General features: G+C 39.3%; 1 protein-coding gene across 1 annotated transcript in view; it reads left to right on the top strand.

Annotated features, from left to right (window-relative positions):
* Positions 1-21706, top strand: part of SHISA9 (shisa family member 9) — a 180068-nt gene that overhangs the window by 151469 nt on the left and 6893 nt on the right. The window contains exon 3 of the mRNA XM_008633393.2: positions 7098-7253. Coding sequence (XP_008631615.1) covers positions 7098-7253 — 156 coding nt within the window. The remainder of the gene's footprint in view (positions 1-7097; positions 7254-21706) is intronic.

Raw genomic sequence — 21706 nt, 5'->3', positions numbered from 1 at the left:
TGCCTGTGCTCTGAGCTGTCAGCACAGCCCCAGAACCACGGGGCCAGAGGGAATTCAGTGCCTCCACTCTGCCTGTGTAATGGGAGATGTTCCTGCATCTTCTGCACTAGGAAGGAAAGCTCATCCTCAGAGATCCACTGAGGTTATCTGTCTGTGAAAGACCGCACAACCTTTATCATGGGAGACGGCAGCAGAGCAAGAGGTTAGCTGTGCAGGAAATGAATATAAAAGATGAAGCATCAGAGGTCAGTGTGCTGAGAGACTCCCACACTCAGTGGCAGCACAGAGAACCCCAGCAAGTAGCATGGGACTGATTCCTACAATGACTTGCTAGGACAGCAAAAGGCATAAGACAGGATTTTGATGACATGTGTTTACAGTGTCGACTGTCACTTCCATTAAATAGAAACTTTTTTTTTTTTTGCTGGATGAAATGCCATCCCACTCATCTCAGATCTTTTCTGTGATTGTGATTAGATGGGTAGGTTGTCTGTGTTATAAGGATGTTTTTGTGATATGGTGCAGAGACAGAACAGATCACTGACTAGCATAAATTGTCATGAAAAATATGTATTGTCTCAGAGCTATCACATTTAGGGCCAAGGCAACTACTCACATGACTTGTGCATCATTGGTGAGAAAACAAAAAAGTCTGCAGATATAAGGGACAAAGATATAGAGATGACTTACAACAGCATTATATACAGAACAACACAGCTCTGTGCATTACTGAGTATAGAACCTCATCCCCGAAGTTGCATTGCAAAGCTACAAGTGTTGAGAAAAGGCAGCAGTAATGGTCAAAGATTGGAAGGATTGAAAGGAGTGAAATTATTATTTCAGAGAAGAGAAAAATATTTGAAAAGTGGTAAAAAAGTATTTACAACAATGAATGATAAAGAAGTCGGATTGCAAGCATCTGGTCTTGCAAAAATACAAAATCTGTTAAATTGCAAGGCAGAGAAATTAAGATTAGATAAGAGGAACAATTTTCAGTTTAGGACTTATACTAGACTGTGGAAAATGTTGCAGCAGAATGCCGTTAATTTGATAAGAGCTGAAATACCATTTCTCAGCTATGGGGGAAATAAGGCCATGGATATTTATAACAGCAAATGCAAACAAAAAGGTTCAGGTTTCTAAGTTTTGGGGCATAACCTGTTTTGCTGTTTCTGGGAATAACCCCTAGAGTAAGGGATAAGCACACAGCTCTCATGGACTATTTTGCACGTCAGTACCACCAGGGCTCCTGCACCCTCATGTCACACATTTGGCATGGGCAGAGAGTGGCTGTTCAGCTGCAGTGACCACACATGTCAGGTGTGTCTGTATGTGCACGAACATGGCACTGTCTCATGGTGCTGATTTTGATGCACCAGCTTCTGCAGAACAAGCCCCTGTATGGGCTGGGTGTGAATAAGAATGTCCTTTAAAATACAACATTTAATGCAAATCTGAAGGAAGGGGTAAAGAATGTAAATAAAGACAAGGGCAACTGCATCACAATACCTACAAAGACACAAAAAACTCAAGTTATAAAGGTGTAAGAACATGCCCAAACACAAAATCTCCATGAGGGTCAGTTCAATTGCAGTGTGATAACCTACAGAGAGGCAAGAACAAATACACAGGGCAAAGGTTTGAGTGTGACCCCAACAGGAGGCTCAGTCCTCAGTCCTGAATGGAGAACAGTCTTATTATCCAGGAAGAAACTGAAAAGAATTACTTTACAGCCATAGCCAAGTTGTTGAAATCCTACAGTCTCCATCATATGTGGGATTTTTCAGAAACAGTCCCTGCAGCTTCTCTTGGTGAGGCTTGTGCGAACATGAGTATGGATTCACAATGCTGGTTGAGCTTGTCTGATAATTAAGTAATTTACACTCAAGAACAAAGAAGTAAATATGCATCTTGTGTCAGTGTAGTTTTGGATGGGATGGGAACAATTTTACACTGATACTCTCTAATCACTCAGATCTCTCCTGTTTTCATAGCTGTTATTTTCAATTTTAGTTAGTTCAGGGCATATCTTTTTCTCCTGAATATCTGAAAATGCTCAGCTATTATTATATTTTGCTCTGAATTTTCTCTTTTTTCCCCCTTTGACTTCCCAGACTTCTTTTGTCTGTCTTGCTCTCATTTCTTTTGTATGTCTGTCTGCAGGTGGCTTTTATAGCAAAATCTCATTCTGCTTTCCTGGCCTCCCCCCACCCTCTCCTGTTTTGTTACTGCATTGCCTGTCTCATTTGTGCTTTTCCTAATGCCTGTAACCACTCATTTCCTAATAGATTCCATTCTGCGCCTATGGAGTTTGTTCATTTTCCCTGTCTTCAAGCACTGAATCATTGACTTCATTGTACAGAAAGGAATGAATCCCCAGGCCACTCTGCAGAGCGGGTTTCACTCTCCCGTGGCTGAAGAGGAGGAGGGAAGTGGCTGAGCTCAAGGGATGCCCATGGCAGGCTCTTGGCTCTGAAGCAGTGAACAAGCTCATTACTGCTGCAGCCTCCTCACAGCCTTTCCTCTAACCCTGAGCCTCCCATAGCTCTGGCAGCTTCTTGAAAAGATTAATCGAACTAGGTGAATACACAGTGTATTCTATAAAAAGTGCAGAAATCAAACCAGTCAGCTTTGAGGCTTTTGCCTTATCTTACCCTGTTTGTACATGGGACTATGGTTGGTGTCGTGTGTTTTACATTGAGTTCTTATTTGTATTTAATAATTGCTGATATGCCCATTGCTTGGTTCCTGAATGAAGTGCATAAATCAGATATAACACCATCTTAATTGGACAGAGTGCAGAATAATTACAGTGACCTCTAACACTAGTGTCATGTGATTCACACTAACGCCAAAATTTGCAATCAGAGGTGTGGAAACACTCCCAAAAAACATTTTCATTTGAAAAATGCAGTAAACAGTTAACTGTAACAGCTTCAATTGCATAGGCTGAGTTATAGGTCAAGGTAGTAAAAAGATAAGGTAATGATCAATCTTCATCAGCTACTGGGAATGAGACCAGAAGCCAATGGCTCAGTCATTTCTAAAGGCTCACTGTTAGTGGCTGGGATATAAACCCCACTTTCTCTAGCTATAAACTGGTTTTGGTGCAGCTTCCTCCCACTCCTTATTTTCTTCTCCATGTGTCTCCCAGCAGCTTTTCTATACCTAGACGTCTTAGGGTAGTTACAGTCAAAAACTGAAGAAGAACTTCGTTCTTCTTTCCCTGCCCCTGTCATTTTCTGCCCATCAGACATCCAGTTTGTGTGTGATGAGCTCCAGCATATTTCAAAATCTTCCTTTTGGGCTGATAGTAGGAAGACAGAGAGCAAACCACAAACACTTCATCCACAATAACTCCCCAAAGTCTCGGAAGGTTAGGGAGCAGGCTGGCATCGCATTTCCTCACTTCAGCAGAAAGTAAGATAGGTTGGGAATATTGCAGGTTTTTTACAATAGCACCATTGCTAATCAGGTCTGATTATTCATGCTAGAAGCTGTGGCACAAACAGTTTTTTGAGTCTTTGTGATGTTCATACTCTCTGCTTTTTAAAAATAAGTACATAAATTGGCAGTGGCACAGTGCAGCTGGCTATACGGAATACTGTGGTGGACAATACCAGTGTCACATTGCCAAAAATAATTTCTGAGCACAGTCACAGCTTTCGGGTTAAAGTTGTCCCCATTCAGTGAAGCAGCTATTTGCAAATACCAGTCACAGACTATCTGGTTTCTAAGTATGAAGGATTTCACTTGGCATGAGAGGTCACTGGTAAAGCTGGTATGGATTTTCTGGTTAAACTTTCTTCCAATCGAAACCAATCCCTTGTATCACAGAACACTTTGAAGAATCCAAATGATTATTATTTCTTCCCTGAAATGTAACACTTAATATTTTTTCTAACTTTAGGAAAAAATTTTAAAATTTCACATGAACACTTTGTGAAGTAGTTGTAGACAAATGTCTTATTTCCTGAAAGAATCCCTAGTCAGTATTGCTGAGACTGAAGTGGTGTTAAGTATAAGACGACACTGCTGAGGCCAATCCCTTTTTTAGTTACAAATGTGGATTGCCCCAAGGTAGGCAGTGCTGCTGAAAACCTCCCTGTTGTTCACAGCTTACTGGGCTCCTGCAGTGGTTAGACTGACACTGCCCATTGCCCAGACTGCTGCAGAATTTACATTGCACCATTGCTGCTTCAATTATGAACATTTCCTAAAGAGCTTCCAAATACAGGTGAATTTACCCCCATCATGTTAACTGCATGGGGAGAAAATGACAAAAGTGTCCTGTTTGCTCACTTCCTAGAAAAAAAAGATAAGGAATCAGATCACACACTTTAGTGAGCTTGTGAACCACAGTGTGCAACATTCACCAGGAATGGCCAGTTAAACTAAAATTTAGTTTGATTTAGATTTAGACAGATGTATATATCAAGCTGAGATACCTCTTGTAGGCCCTAGGAGTTCATTCCAATGGGAGCCTCTTTATAAATAGGAATCATTCTTCAGATGGCTCAATGCACTTTGCCAGAGGTGGCCTTTTGCTTAATTTACTTTGTGCAAATGGCCAATTGAATGAGTAATTTGAGCTATCTTCTATGTGATGACGTAGTCTTGTGTAAGCATCTGGCTCTGAGTGAGGGGCACTGTGTTAGTCTGTGTGGCAGTGTAAGAATGACTGTCTTTAATTCACTTGAAATTCATAATTCAGAAGAGTTCTGGGCTTTTACCAAGACAGGAGAGAAGTCAAAGAAGATATAGAAATTGAAAACATATTTCTTTACATCTTTGTAAATTCAAGGGAGCAAACCCCAGCACCATCAGTAACCCAGCAACAGAGAAGGAACACAGTCTGTCACTGAACACCTGGACAGAGCCCAAGCTCACCTAATTCATCTTCCCCAGTACATTCCTGGGGTGACTTTCTTCATGGTGTTTAAAGAAATGACTGAAAAAACCCGATATGTCTAAGTAAGAAACACATACAGAAAACAGTCCTGGTTAGATACACCTTATCTACATTAGTTTTACAAGTCTCCATGGCTGGAAGTCATTTCAGCAGTGAGCATGGCAATACTGGTGCTCATAATATTTTTATTAAAGTGAAATCATGATGTTTTGACAGGTTGAATAATGAGAATTGCCACAAGGGAACTTCATAATAGTAGCATCCATAAGGTACTGATTTAGCTCTACTCAAAAAAAAATATTAATGACTGTAGGGGTACAAGGTTGACACTTGCCTCACAGTGAGGGTCCCAAGAGATATTTGGAAAGTATAGATGATTTAGAAAGACTGGTCAACTATTCATTGGTTCAAACCATTCTAGTAAGAGGCTTTCCTCAGCTGTGCTCTAGAGATGGAATGGGAATGGTATAGGATTTCAGAAACTCCTGCTCCAAGAGTCACTCAGTTGCCTCAGACATGCAAGTACTAAAGCTGAACAAAAACATACTAAGAGTTTTTATTTACTACAAAATAAAAATACCTTAAAATAACAACTGTTTCTGTGAAATTGTGACTTAACCAACTTACCCTTTCAAGGTAGAACTTTAAAAAAGATTCAAAAGGTGTTCCAATAGTTTTTGAGGAATTCTGAAACAGAAAAGTTTCTCATTTTCAATTCTTCCTTGTTAAGAACCAGTAACAGCAAGAAGAATCATCCTGTTATTAGATGATAGCACTGGTACTGTTTTTATCCCACTGCCTCAAGGTGCCCTCCCAACTTGGGTATGGGATGGGCAGAGCTCTGCACAGGCTGAGGCAGCCCCAGTGTGAACAGCAGAGGCCAGAGAGAGGGAAGAAAGTTTAAAAACACCTTTGTTTTCTTTTATCTCCCAGCAGGAAATCTGTTAACTGACTTCAAAGCTCCTGCTTATTAATGAGCTGTGGAAAGCCAGGTGGCTCAATTCCCTTAAAATCCTGGCCAACAGCAGGGATATTTGGCTCCTGCCAGATCCTGTGGGCACTTGAAGGATGGTCCAATCAATCCATCACAATAAACTGCCTTTCCCATAACTGACCAGCTTTCTGTCTACATGATCTCTACGCTGTGCTTGATGCCGCCGTGGGAGTTACTGTATTGTCACATAGACAGCACCATGGTCTCATTGCAGGAGAAACATGTGCTTGTCTGTGATTGCAGAAGCCATCAGAAGGTTCTAGAATTGCCAATCAGCTCCAAATATGTCAATATACAGCCTAGAGAAAGGCTCAGCAAAAAAGATACACTGATCATGTTTAAATCTGTTGAAATTTTGGGTTGCAAATTGAGTGCAGAATACAATTATGACCAAATGTTTTAGAGGCTGGAATTGAACACTAAAAAAAACAATCTTAGAGAGAAAAGTATACAGGCTGTATTCTCTGCTATAAAGGAACAAATAAATCTCAGAAAAGATACAGGGTGAGTGCTGGCATAAAGCTGGATGTAAGCAGTGATTAGCTCCTGTTTTTATATGTGTCTGCTACAGAAAACATTATCTTGGTATGATGTTATGATGCCCATCGCCAGGGAAGAGGAGAAAACAGAAGGACAAAGTGTGTGCTTTGAAGAAATCACCTTTTGATAGTCATGAAGCAAAAAAGCACATTTTTCACTGTGATGCTTATCTTCAGAATACAACATAACGCCATGCAAATAACCAAGCTGCTCCTGGTTTTAAAAGCAATGTAACTGTGTATGTGCAGTAGCCTGAGCCAATTTAAATGAGTCTGGCTCTTTTACTGCACAGAGCAACTCTACTGCCCTGTATTCAGTCTAACTTGGAACAAACTCTGTGTTTTGCTTTGTGTCTTAGTGCTGCAGCAAATTCAGTATTGTCAGTGTTCAATTGTTTTGAAAACCTATTTTTTAGTTCAAAGATCTCTTTATACAAAAGTTATTGTGTGTTGCTATAATCACTTGTCAGCTTTTAATCATGCCATTAACTGTTTGAAGTACAGGTCTGCTGTACTCAAACTCCCACTTTTGCAGTAAATACTGTTTTGTTGCATTAAATCTCAGGATATATTCTGTCTAATCTGTACTCAATAATGATGTGAAAACCTTAAGACTAATTCACTTTTTACTTAATGATTTTCTTCAATACAGATCCACCACAGATGAATAATGTCATGCCAACATCTCCCCTCCTTCCTCAGATGGCACATCAACATTCATATCCCAGCCTGGGACAGATCACAAACCCATATGAGCAGCAGCCCCCAGGCAAAGAACTCAACAAGTACGCGTCTCTAAAGGCAGTGGGTAAGTAAGCGACGTGATGCGTGACTTCTCCTTTAGCTCAGCATGCTGCACTTGCTGCTGGCAGCTGACATTCTGCCTCCAAGTTGAAAACAAGGTCTTGCTCATCTGGACTATTTCATGACAGAATTTCATATTGAATATCCCATGGTAGAATTTAATATGGAATATCATGTTAGTTGAAAATACAATGAAAATTAAGCCAAGGAGTGCAATTAAGGGATAAGAAAACTACATGCAAGAACTGGTGATCATATGATGTGATCTCATACATGCACACAAAACCAGGCTGTGCCCCTGCAAGTCATTTTTCAGCAAGTTTCACCTGTATCGTACACAGCGATCAGCCCCAAGTTCTTTATGCCCCAAACCTGTAAGAGCAGGGTTGGACTTGATGGTCCCTCTGGGTCCCTTCTAACCTGAGATATTCTATAATATGCCTACATATGATTGTGGTGTTTATTTCCCATAGCTTTCTACACAAATGAGAGAGAAAAACATCACCTGCTAAATACTTCCAAAAAGAGAAGGCACTCACACAGTTCTGAAGTAAGAGCTTTCATATTTCCTGCAAGATGTACATTAGTAGGTCACTGGAAGAATGCTCTGAGATGTTATGATTACAAACAATTAGTGCATGATAAAACTCCTAATAAAGATCCCAGTGGTGGCTATTTTCTGTGCCTGATTAAGTAAATGAGAGAACATCCTCAAAGAAACAGTCATGGGGAGGGAAAAGGACAGTAGTAAAACATTCAAAAGAATTTTCATATTGAATGTCTAAGCTTATAATAGTTTTCAGGGACTGTAAATACCTACTGCACACCCTGTGATGACAAAAGGCCCCTTCTAGACAATAATACATTAAGAACTTGGGGGTCTTCCCACTAACCCTCGCTTAGGTTTGACATATGGATGTTGACATAGTTTCCCCAAAAATTTAGAGTAATGCCACACTCCCTATTTCCCGACAGAGATACTTATCTAGAAAAACAGCAGAACAGCTAAGAGCTTTCTGACCTAAGAATTGACTATTCACCATGCCAGAAAAAACTTTCATCACAAACTGACATTCCTTTAGCTGCACTTCAGGATACCAGACCTCTAACAAAGTGTACATCAAAGTCCCATCTCAAATAGTTCAGTTTTACTTTAGCTTGTTGGTTTTGTATCTTACAAGTGGCATTTTAAGTCTGTTTATAAAAACAAGGGTTAATAGGTTTCTGCTGGGTTTTGAATACCAAGCAGCTTTATAATTCCTTCTTCAAAAGGTGCTACTGTGTAATGATGTGGTGACTATGACAGATTTATGCACTGTTATTGAGCTTCTTTTTCAGATGTCAATTTAGGACAAGCCAATCATCAAAGCTAAAAGGTATTTAACCATAACAAAATGAGAGATGAAACACTCTAAGAAATTTTTCTCATCTGCCCAAGAGCCACTGAATGTACCTTTCAAAAAAATTATTAAATTAGAACTTAGGTATTTCTTGTGTGTCTGAGTACAAGTTTTTAAAACAGCTAGATTATAACCATACAGTTAAATCAACCTTGAATGATTGTGCACTTCAGCTCCAGAAGTTGTATAATGCCTCTCAGAATCTTAAACTAAATCAAACATAACTTTCAGGGACATTTTCTTCCAGGTGGATTGTACCATCTTCCCATGCTTTTCCCCTATCCTTCCTATGCCTTCTCTTTTTTCCTCCTACAGATCTACTGGTCTCAGACCACATTAACCAAGTTCTAGATGCAGGTGAATTTTCACAAAGTGAAAAAGTGCTGCATTGTGATCCAAACTTCTCAGCAGAAAAGAAGAGAGGTTTTGAAACTGTTACACATTCACACCTTCTGTCTGGACTTACAGAACAAGAACTAAATTACACTCGGTTTTCAACCCTCTTTAGACTCTCAAGGCCCTGGTTCCTCCCAAGAGTACCTCTTGAATACATCCCAAGGTCACAAAGAGGTTTTTCCATGACACCAGCCAGGCCCAGGTCTGTGACCACGCTGACATGCAGCTCTCCAGACTGCACATTGTAGGGATCATGCTGGCTTTCAGAGAGCTCTGACAGGAAACAGGAGCTGGCCTACATCAAGCCCACCAATACAAATTTAACCTGACAACATCTTTGGAACAACCAGATATAGACTGAGTTCACCCTGACCTCAAATCACAGGGCAAAACATTCAGACTTGTATTTATGGATCCCCATAGCCGGTTAATGAGTGTGTATAGTCCATTTCCTTTTGCATTCATTGATAGTGGCTTGGGGGTGTATTCATTTGCCACAACAGAAACTTCATAAGGGATGTGTTCTACATCTCTCCATGCATTTGAGGCAAACCATATTCATTTAAGTGCCCCTTACTCTGCATGATCCCATTGTTCAGGTGTAGTCCACTGTGCTTAACCTTTTTCTTTAATAAGGGTTTGGAGGAAGAGGCATTTCCAGTGCTTTGTAGCAACTGTAGCTATGGTACATTAATATCCCTCATCAGAATGTGGCCATAAGTGGTAAGAAGTTTAGATAACTGAAAAAGTGAAGCTTTACCAGAGGCAGTATTAAATTAATTTCTACACAGCTGCTTTCTTCTGAACTACAGATGTCCTAAAAATTTGGCTAATTTTAGAAGTGAGCTACTCATTCCTCAGTGACTGTCTGCTGTAAAAATTCAGTTTATGGAAAAGCAGTGAGACACATTAATCTCTGTTTTGATCATGTTCAGGTTCTCCATTAAATTCAATAAAAATTCAAGTGCTTGTGAAAACAAGAGACAGAAGTACCCTTGCTATTAATTTGCATTGTGCTGCTGAGTGAGAATGACCCATACCTTGGTAGTGAGACCAAGCTGATCCCTAGGAAGCAATTTTAAAGCTACACCTCATACTCCATATGACAGTGCTTAGCAGAGTGTGGTTGGACGTTGGACTGTTCATGCATGTGTGCACTGCAACGTGTGCATTGCAGTGTCTGATTCAGCACTGCAGGGGAGAAGAAAGTTGAAAAGGTTGCTGTGGATGTATTTTATTTAAAAAGCTAAATATTTTTACTTGAACAAGCTCAAACTGCACAATCAAACCCTTTTACACGCAATGGGAGAGGATGTTTTCCTCATTTCTTGTTAGGAATTCCTTTATTTGTTGCAGCTTCCAGAATTCCTTAAGTACTGACCATGGCTTCTGACCACATTCACCTTTTCCCCTTACTGCCTGCTGGCATTTCCATCTCTGAATGATGTGAGGACATTCTGTGCCTATTTAAATTCTCAGATGAGTGCTTGGAATACAGCACCAGTGAGCTGAGATGTGCTTACTGTTTTCTTCACTGCACTAGAATTTTACTCTCCTTCTACCTTGGCACACACACGACCAGGGAATAATCAGCAGAAGGCAGAAGACCACTTTGAAACGAGATAGGAAACACATATTTCCTGAACAAATAGATAAGAAATCTACCTTCTAGCCTACCTGGCTGATTGATCTGACTTACTAATAGGTACACTCGGTTCATCCATTATTTTTCCATTTTCAAGCCAAGAATCTCTTTTCAACAATGCCAAATTTTTCCCATCTCAGAATGTGAGATACTATCTGAGTTGATACTATCTGAGGGTTAATGAGCTCCAAGACCAGTCCCAGCAGGTGTGACCATTGAATGTTGTGTGGCAATAAACAGCCAGTGCTTAGAAATTTCAATTTTTTGGTCACCTGAGATGACATGATCCTGGTTTCCTTCAGTGCTTTTGGAGTATTTGATTATTTATGTGAAAAGTGCAGAAAGAGGTTTTTCTGCATAAATTATTCTTATTTCCAGTTCATCAACCATGTTTTTACTCCATGCTTAAATGGTTATTGCTCACTTAACAATACTGAGATGCCTAAAGCTACAAGTGGATGGAGATCTTGTAGCTGAACACCTTCATGAAATTCAAATCCCAGGACATGCAAAGGTAGCTCATCACAAATTTTTATGTACATCATTTGGACATTCATTTGGAAAGCATGAACAATCCAACTTCAAATTCCACGCTGCTAAGGTGGAAGGGTTATAGTTCATCCTGTTGATTAAGAGTTTCCTAGAGCTCCAACTGGCCTCATTACCCTGAGTTATTAGTTACCTATTCAGTCACACTGTTCCATGAGCCCAGCTCAGTAACAGTTAATTTTCTTTCCTGAGTTTAAGGGAGCACAAAGTCACTAAATAATTTTAGACCTTCTTGCAGAAGTTAAAAAATACCCCCAAACCCAGCTTCTAAATCCCCAGAGGACTGGGAAAACGATCACTCAGCTGCTGGGGACATGCACAGACATGCAAGTAAAATATTTCTAATTTTTCTACAGTTTAACACGATTTTATATTTCTTCGATAAACTTTCTTCTTCCCTTCTCTCTCACACACACAAACATTTGAGGAACTGAGTGGACATTGCCAAAAAAAAGAAACAAAAATGCAATGGACAGAATTCCTCCCTGAAACACAGACCCAGAAAGCCTTCTCTTATGCTGGGAGTTGTTAGTCTCCTGTGGGATTAAATCAGATCTAATTGATTTGATATAGTGGAGCTAGGAGGATATAATTGGCAGCAGACCCACCACCACATCTCTGAGTCTACAGCTCCCAGCATTTCTTGAAGCTGCACAGTTCTTTGATCCCAGAGGAAACATTAGACAGTGAACCAGCTCTGCTTGCAGTTGCAAAACTGCAAAGTGAGATTCTGCAAATATGGCACTCAGAGAATAAATATCCCCTGGTTAGGTCCCTGCAGAAAGGAGTGTGGCCACAAGTGTGCCAAGGCACCAGGCAACAACTCCCCCAGAAAGGTGAAGCATATGAGAAAACTGACCTGGTCCTGTGTCCTCTGCACACACAGAAGGATCCAAGGGGAAAATCACCCCAAGGTTAGCCATGGGCTATTATCTTTGAACCATCTTCCTGTCTGATGGGAAATGTGTGGCTGCCTTCTCCTAAGCTTCAGCCCTTCAATTTCCATAGAAATGACTGTAACTCTTTGCTGGTACAAGATCTGTCTGTTGAGAATAGAAGTGACTTCACAACGACCTCCTAAGAATTTGATTCCTATCTCACCATGAGACTGCACCATTCCCTGTAGTTCACTGTGCTCTGGCCTGGAAAGTAACACTGTAATTGGAAAAATGGAAACACACAGCATGCCTACCCATGCATTCACAGGGTAAATACATCCCACTTTTAGAAAAAGCAGAACTACAAAATTATTAGACACAATATGTTTGTAGTAATTTACTTTCCTATACCAACCACACTGTTCCACTGAGGAGTAAATATTCATGTTCCTTTGGAAGGCTTAAAAAGGACTTGTGCTTTCTTTTCAAAGACTAAAGAAATTTTCAGTTACCTCTTCTATAAGCAATTACACAAAGACGGATAAAAAAAAAATCTGGGACATGGGAGTATCTCACTAGATTTAACACCATGAAAAACTGACATGGAAGCACAGATTAATGTATCACTTGTAATATCCAGAGCGTGATTCAGATAGTGATTTCATATATCCAGAGGTATGTGCTGTGTCATAAATAATGCTCAACTGTGATCTGCCCAACTCAACACTGGAACTACAGATTTGGCTCAAGGAAGTGTGACATAAAAGCTTGGTATCTTTTTATTATTATTATTTACCCAGCCCAGCATGGCTGGAGAATTTGAAGCTTTTGAGTGTTCATTTGTTAAGGAAGTTTTACATATTTTTATCCTTGCTTCTTCTTCAGGCATAAGAGAAAAGCCAAGCAGCACTCAGAAGCAAGGCTTGCTTTACCAATCCCCCTGCCAGGACCTTCCCTCAGCCTTCCCATTCCCCAGCCACAGGAAGTGAAGCATTACTTATTTCACTCTTATGATGAGACCCAGCAAATTTTGCATCCTGCCCAGTGCATGCAGATGAAATTAGAAGACCTTTTCTTGCTTCCACTAAATCATTTAATTATTTTCTCTGTTATTTACCCAACTACCTACAGGCACATTGTCATAGGTAAATATAAAATGCTTGGAGAGTCTTGATCAAAATATTTTCCTGTTTTATCATCCAGCACACTCATTTCTTCTTCCAGTAAAGTACTCATATTTTAATTATAAATGTGTTGTTTGTGCAGACCCTCAGTATCTTGAGCAAAATCATCTGCTTTGCTGACATTCTTTTTTGGCCTTTTAAAAACCAACATCTTACTGTAAAATCTACAAGAGGATATTCTTTCTGAAGATGGGGAATGCTGCTCTAAGCAGTCAGACTTCCAAGCAGCCATTGCACATTCCATCCTTTAGCAAACAGACAGATTTGTGAACTTTGGGGATATATGTTGGTCTTGGCAGAAGCAACATCATGATAGGTGGAAGGAAACTGCAAATACTCCTTCTTTTACAAGAAACAGTTTTAACACTAAAGTAAGATGTTCTTAAACACTGCCATCTATGTTGTCTCATTTCTTAGACTTTAACAACACACTGAACTTGGGAAAGAAAGGAAATCTGACCTTGAGGTACATTTAGTTTAGGTTTAAACTTTAAACTTTTAGTTCTCTGGGTAGGACTCATACCTAGTGAATTTTTTTTTCTGAATTTGGTCCACTAGCTGGTTTTATGGTGGCTGAAGAATATTTATAAAAATTTATTAAATCTTAACCCATTTTTCATGCCAAAATAGCAAATTTAAATTTGTGCATCCTAATTCTTGTTCTTGACATTGATATTCTTTGCACACATGCTCCCTACCACAAAGAAACAGCCTTTTTTTTATCAGCACATTAAAATAGTGAAAATTAAATCTTCACCATTCATAAAAGTTCAGCTTATAAACACCACTCCACATTCCATCAGTTACCCACCATTGTAGAACTCACCCTCTTCCACTGAAAATTAGGTTGGTTCTCTAGAAACAAATTAATTTTAAAAATCCTTATTATGTGATAATGAATCAATATTAAACAAAAAGTTATTTTCTCCTTTTTTTGAGACATAACAGCAGATCTAAAATAAGAGTACCAGGAACCCAGCTGACCACTAGAGAATCCTGTCTTTTGCTTATCTTTTGTCCTTGAAGATAGAGCCTTCAGAAGTAACAAGCTTACAGTGACCAGGTTTATTTCCATCTATTGAGATCAGTGGCAGTCCCAGGAAGAAAACAAGTAAATCTAAATCAAGCATGGGTTATTCCAACCTATTTGTAGGAAATGCTGATGAATTATGCATGAGATTTTTTTTACACATTAAGTGAAGACACAAGTAAAGCTTTATGCTCAGGCAATAAGTGAGCCAGTAGAAACAAGGCTCAGCTCACGCGATGACAAGGTCCAGCAGTGCTGAGCATTTTCACTTGCAGCCCTTCCTAAACATCCCTCTCTGTAACTCTTTTATTTTGCAATATAAACATACTTCTCATTCCGCAATGCAAATTTTTTAATCAATTATTTAAGCATAGAGGTTGATCTTAAACATGCAAAAACAACTGTGAATACTTGCAGATAAACAGCAACACTGTGGGATCCCAGCTCAAATCTAGATTTTATCTGAAGTGTGGCTTTCAGTAGTTCCCACCACGGAGCCTACACATTGCACTGCTTGCTCTTAACATACTCCACCCATTTTCCCCTCTGAACTATTAGCATTGTAGGTAATGTATGGCGATATTTTTACAAGAGTTTCATACATGTGTTCAACATGTGATATCATGTTTTAAGACTTTTCATCTTCGTACATGGATACATGTCAAAAGCAGAGTGCAAAATTCTTCAGGATTACCCATGAACACAAAAGATAGTAAGATAACTGATAGGAATGAATCCCTTATTAACAATATCACATAAATAGCAGCAATTATCTGTCTGCTATTTTGGTTCTGCCAAGGAGGCTCTGAAGACAGTAAATGTGTTTTTAAGAAATTGCACAGATAAAAGTCACAGAGAATTGCTTTATTCCTACACATTCATACTATAACAACAAAGGGCTTGAGCCATGGAGGAAGAGCAGTAACATGATTTGTAATGCACAGTTAATTTTTGCAAAAATCCTTCCCCCTAACAGCTTATTTGAAGAAGAAAAGAGAAGCTGAAAAAAAAAATCTGATATGTACTAGTTATGATACTACAGCATCAAAAAAAAATTACCACAAAGATGGTAATTTTTGGTCCCAGTCTAAGGGAAATATTAAGTACAACAGGTAGTTTTTGTAGTGGGAAAGCCTGCAAAGCTTTCTAAGCTACGGAAGGTGCTAGTGTGGAAAGCAGCCGGGGCCCTGCCACAGGGGAGGAGGAAGAGCTGCAGCTCAGCACTGCTGCTGCTCATTTTTGCCAGCAATTGATACGATTGTAATTCCTGGGAAAAAAGGGAGAGAGGAGCTGTACACTCCTCTGTGGCTGCAGTCTGGTGTGTGCACTATTAACTATTCATGGCAGACAGCTGCATTTCCAGTTCTTCCTGGGCTGTCAGTCACTGATGCTGCTGCCTTACACGAGGGCTCTGTTCAGAGCAGGCACCACTTCTGCTCTGCCTTGGACTTGGCCCAAGCTGCATGAAAACCTGAAGAAACTAATTTTCTTCTGACAGGGCAAGTTTGGGAATTGCCAGGGAACGCTAGTTCCTTTCAGTTTGACACACATCTCTGGTTTGGAAACCTCTGGCAACCATGCTCAAGACTTTAACAATACAAATGACATAGAATCTAAAAAGAGGGAGACAGGAAAAGAAGAAAAGGAGAAGAAAAATCCAGAACTCAATGTGTATGAGTATAGCTACGAAATTACTACCTTTTTTATTTTTTTCAATTTTTTCCTCCTGAGAAAAGAGTAGAAAAAGATAACTTTCTAATAGGAACAACTTATGCCAGAACTATTTTGGAAAAAAAAAAATCAACTTCACTCCAGAACAATTACTAATAATTATTTTAAATTAAAGCAGTTAAGAAACAGATCAAATAAAACTAAATTAGGCAAAAAATAGCTATTACATCACTGGGACTTTTTTTTTTCATTTAACCAGTACAATTCAAAAAGCCTTTAAGGCCTTTCTTCATGTTGAGAAATAATAGTGTAAATCTGGTATGATTCCATTTTAAAGGCAGAAAAATGTAGGTTGGAAACCTCTGGCAACCATGCTCAAGACTTTAACAATACAAATGACATAGAATCTAAAAAGAGGGAGACAGGAAAAGAAGAAAAGGAGAAGAAAAATCCAGAACTCAATGTGTATGAGTATAGCTACGAAATTACTACCTTTTTTATTTTTTTTCAATTTTTTCCTCCTGAGAAAAGAATAGAAAAAGATAACTTTCTAAAGGAACAACCTTATGCCAGAACTATTTTGGAAAAAAAAAATCAACTTCACTCCAGAACAATTACTAATAATTATTTTAAATTAAAGCAGTTAAGAAACAGATCAAATAAAACTAAATTAGGCAAAAAATAGCTATTACATCACTGGGACTTTTTTTTTTCATTTAACCAGTACAATTCAAAAAGCCTTTAAGGCCTTTCTTCATGTTGAGAAATAATAGTGTAAATCTGGTATGATTCCATTTTAAAGGCAGAAAAATGTAGGTTTATTTCAAAACTAAAAACACATCTTAATTACATGTTCACACTCTGAAATTGGGTTCTGTGTGTTCTCATGCAGCTTCCTATATCATCACATCTGGTATTTGCAGCTTATCTGTAGCTGATTCAGACATATGTGTGAGAGTTATAACCAGCAGTATACTAAAAGAAACAAACAATCAAAAGTATTAAAACTGAAAACAAAATTGAGCACACAGAAGAATGCCAACAGCAACGCGTGAAAAGAAAATTAGATTATGTTCATGCTAAGAACAATTATTACCAATAAATGTGGTCAGGAATAGCAGAGCATTTTCAGTCAGTGTTAGATAAGGTAAATTGACAAGTGAAGGAAAACCAGACAGGCTTGTTTAGATGCCAAACCCTGCTGCAGAACTCGGTGAGCTCTTTCCTGCAGTGCCCCACGTCCCCTCTGTGTGCAGCTGGCCAGGGCAGCCCCTGCCTGCAGCGCCCCAGGAGCAAGGCACCCCTGAGCAGCTGCTGGAACCCCTGGCTGCAGGAGCAAGGCTCCAACTGCTCAGCACTGCACACTGCTCCTGCACATGCAGAGCCAGCACTGCCCCTGCAATCCTGAGGAGGCTCTGCCCTTAAACAAACTGAAGGTCCTCACCAACCAGAAAGGTTAAAAACAATTTCATATTATTGTTGCTGTATGAAAGTATTGCTGCAAACTTCTGACACAATCAGATTTATCCTGAGAAGCACTGAAAACCACCCAGTGAAAAAGCAAGCAAGATTACCGAAGGAAGAAGTGGAAGAACCCTTTTAAGCAAATCCCCTAAGTGCTAACCTCTTTGGCTTTGGACAGCATTTTTAGAAAGCAAACCAAACTCTCCTTTCCTAAATCAGTTTATGTTGCAGTCATGCTTTATTCAGAAGTTAAGCATGACAGCATGACTCCTTAGATAGTTTCTATTTCAAAAGGCAAGTTTTCATAGCATATATAAGGTTTCCAGTAAAACTCAAACTGATAAATATGCTTAAATGAGATAAAATGAAATAAATATTTCACAGTAGAACTTTTCATATGTATTTGCCATTGTAGATTCCATGAAAGCCACAAGCTTAGAGGCCTTTAGGAAAAAAAATAATGAAAATACAGATTTACAGTTACAGGACAGCCACTGGCTGCATTTTCAAAGAAAAGTCAGAGATTTTAGTACATAATTCTCTTAGACTTCTTTTACAATTTCATCCCTTGGATCAAGAATAGAACTGGCACTCTTACTTCCTTCTTAAGTTTATCATTCATTGCATGATACTGAACCAGCAGTTTAGCATGTTGGTTCTTGAATTTAAAATGTTAAATCACTTGAGAATACAACCAAGTACTGTGATCTTCATCTATCTGCACGCAACAGATTTCAGGTTTCCTGAAAATATTTAAAATTCTAATGTTAATTTAATATAAATCAGCCACCATTTGTTTCCAGGTTAACAGAGCCTATTGGTTTTGGTTAATCAGAAAAAAATCTTGGTTTTTTTATACTGGTTGAATTCAAGTATTCTGCATGCCACTGGTCCCTAGGTTAGGTAGAATGTGTGTGTGTGTGGAGTATTTTGATCAAAACCAAATCACAGTATCACTGCAGCACTTTGCAAAATTGAATCATAAATATTGCAATTTAATACTATGTAAATCAATGCAGGCAAATATACAAAGCCCAGCTGGAAAATCTGTTTTACGTGTGCAAGGAGAAACCTGCCTAAACTCACACAGTAAATAAACATTTGGAAAAAGAGAAAGAAAAAAGCCAAACTTTGCAGTGCTGTGTCTGGCACGTTGTCAGAAGAGGGATGCTTCTAGACATGTGGCTACTCTTGTATTCCAGGGAATGGTGACCCTGCTTCTGGTGAACCACACATCATGTCTGATGCCTGAGGAGTTCGTCAGAATCTGTCTCAGCGTTCCCAGCCAGGCAGCAGACTTTGCTGTCGGGGTTAAAGAACATTGCTGAGACCAGAGGCTGCCCTTACCCAGTCTAATTACATTCCTATCCTAAACCATTCCTAATGTGTCTCAAAACCCAGAAATATTCTGGCCTCTTCAGCCTTTCCATAAACTGCCATTAAAATAATCAAAAGAAGAGAAGAAATGTTTGGGGCTACATATTTGTCTTTTTCCATATCTCTTATCTTGAAATAATTTTATTTCACTGGGAAACAAAATGTAGTCTTGTGTCTGGAGGTGGACAAGCTCTTTTCAAACAATGTCTGAGAAGAAGAGGTTGATATGGTTTGTCTTTTTGTGCTTGGTCTCTCTCCAGATCACTGTAAGAAATCAGTAAATAGATGAAGTGGTAAAGGGGGCCAGGAGAGGAATAACACTGAGCCACAAAAAGTAGGTTCTACAAAACTTACGCAGGGTTCTATGCACTACATATTTTTCTTTACCTCTGTCAGTAAAAAACCATGGGAAAGAATCCAAAGACATAAAATAGTCTTCATTTTCAGAATGTCTTGAATAAAGGCAAAATAGTATTAGAAGAAAACCAAATATTTAGGACAGAAATCAATGCAGGCCACAGGCTGATCTCTGAATTTTCAAAATAGAAGGAGGGCTGCAAAAATGAATATAAATGCCCTTTGCCCTTTCTTGCAACTTAGTAGGGCTTAAAATTGCCCCAACTCGTATAGAGCCACCCCAGTGCCTATGAGATGAGAATAGCCAGTGATCAGCCATGGAGTAACCACACTCCTTCCTCTTGGCTGCAGACAGATCTCTCATCATCCTGCCCATTCCCCACTCTACCAACAGAATGCTGTCTAGCTCAAACTTCCCCACGCAGTCTGTTTTCCAACACACTTCATGTATGCAGAGCAAATTCTTCTGTGGTCCATGGTAGTGAGTGAGCCCCTTAATGCAAAACACAGGTCATTAGTTATTTATTTTACTGTATGGAACACATTTTTCTGTGAATTTATTGGATCCAATTCATATCTGGGGCAGCTAATACAAACTCTGTCCCTGTGAGTTTTTTCCCCTCACCCAAGAATAAACTTGTGCTAGTGTACAAATGATACTTCTTTGATTTTCAGTTGAAATCCTGCAAGAACTCTCACACAGAGCTGGTTTATATCCTGGAAGCCTTTGAACCTATTGTCTTAGATGCCAGCTTGGAAAGGCAAATGAATAAGCAATCACACATTTAGACAGGATTAACAGCACCACCAAAGGCAGCAGCGCAGTATTTCCCTGGGCAAAATTCTCATGTTGTCTCTGAGTCAGGATTCATTACCCTTCTGTCTTTCCTTGAGTTTTCACTTCCATTACTTAGAGAAGTATAAGTTTCCCATAGCTTCAGGTAATGACACCGTCATCTCAGCAAACTCACGGCTGTAGAAACAAAGCCTTGTTACAAACTGCTATAAATTACATAGGGACAGCCTTACAGAGAAACCACCCCCAAAAGGCACTTCCTTCATTTCAGCTGTTGTCTGGTGTGTCATTGGAGCAATTCCATTGCTCTCCTGTCCTCAGCACTTTCCACTGGCTTGCTTTCTGCATTTCTAGCCCTTCATTTGAAACACAGACTTTTTGGCTGGAATAAAGCTCTGCATTTCACATAGTTCTTAAAATATATTCAGATAACAAACAATTCTGTAAACATCTAGCGAGAAACAATGTCCCTATGTATTTTCATAGCTTCTGACTGTGACAGTAAGCTTGCACAAAAGTTTGGATTTGGGGATTTGTTTTTGGTTTTTTACTGTCTTTAGAGCTTTTGTAAGGGCTCACTGCTTTGTGGATTCTCTTCTCTCACTTCAGAGGCTTCTTCCCACTCCTGGATGCCTGTTTTCACAAAAACTGTAGGACAGAATTGTCATTCAGGAATCTATATTTTCCCACAGCTGTATGAAGTGGTGTGAATATTCAGAGCCATGTTATGGACCCACAGAGTTAAGAGCATTGTCAATAAGGAAAAGAAATAAAAACCCCTGCAGTATTTTACAAGAAAAAGAAAGCATTCACAATGCTAATGCATGTCCACGTGACTCTATGCCACACAGTGACCTTGAAGACTACTTAAGCTGGGGAAGAGAACAACATTACATAGTTTCAGGGCAACCTCTCAAGTAAGGCTTATATTCAAATAAGCTCACTGAGAAATTCTGAACCTACTGCAGCCACAAAGATTTTTGCCACTGATATTCAAGAAAACACATTTTCAGCCATGGTATTTATTTGGTAAGAGGCTCATTGGTTTCCGTGCTTTTGTTACACAACTATGGATTATGAAGAAAGATGTGAAACTTCCACATTTGGTCATGAGCAATTTTCAATCAGCAAAAGAACAAAGCTTGTCTCTCTTAGTGACAGATTTAGGCAGAAAGGTGAACCTTAAACAACAACATACCATGAAAAGCCCATTTCTTTCTGATCACTTCATCTGGATGAGCCTAAAGTCACTGAAGTTTTCCTAGGCATTTCCATAGTCTTGCTATCCCAAGCATCTTGGTAGCTATCTCCTTTCAAAATCAAAATCCAAGGAATAAGTCAATGGTTCCAATCTGAAACATTTGACAGCAGTATCAGCAAAGTCAAGATCAAAACAATTGTGGTCACTCTCTCTAAAGCATTGCTGCATTCACATAAGAGCGAGAAGCGCTCTGCATTTTACATCATAAGCTCATGGTTATACCACTGCTCCAACGGAGTGGGATTTCAATTTAAATTCCCTACCCAGAAAGATGCATCCCTTCTGCTAGGATGGTCCCCACCCAGATTCACATCCTCATGAACTTGTGCTGTGGAGCAGAAGAAAATTCAATATTTACTATTCTAGAAAGACAAAGGAACAGGAAGCATCTCTTCAGCTTAATAGTTAAGGCATCCGGCTGGGAGAGAGAAGTTCTCCTTTTGATCCTT

The sequence above is a fragment of the Corvus brachyrhynchos genome, unplaced genomic scaffold, assembly GCF_000691975.1.
Source record: "Corvus brachyrhynchos isolate BGI_N302 unplaced genomic scaffold, ASM69197v1 scaffold5, whole genome shotgun sequence".
NCBI lineage: Eukaryota > Metazoa > Chordata > Aves > Passeriformes > Corvidae > Corvus > Corvus brachyrhynchos.
Note: the sequence above shows the minus strand (reverse complement) of the source record. Positions and strands in the feature narration are given on the sequence as shown.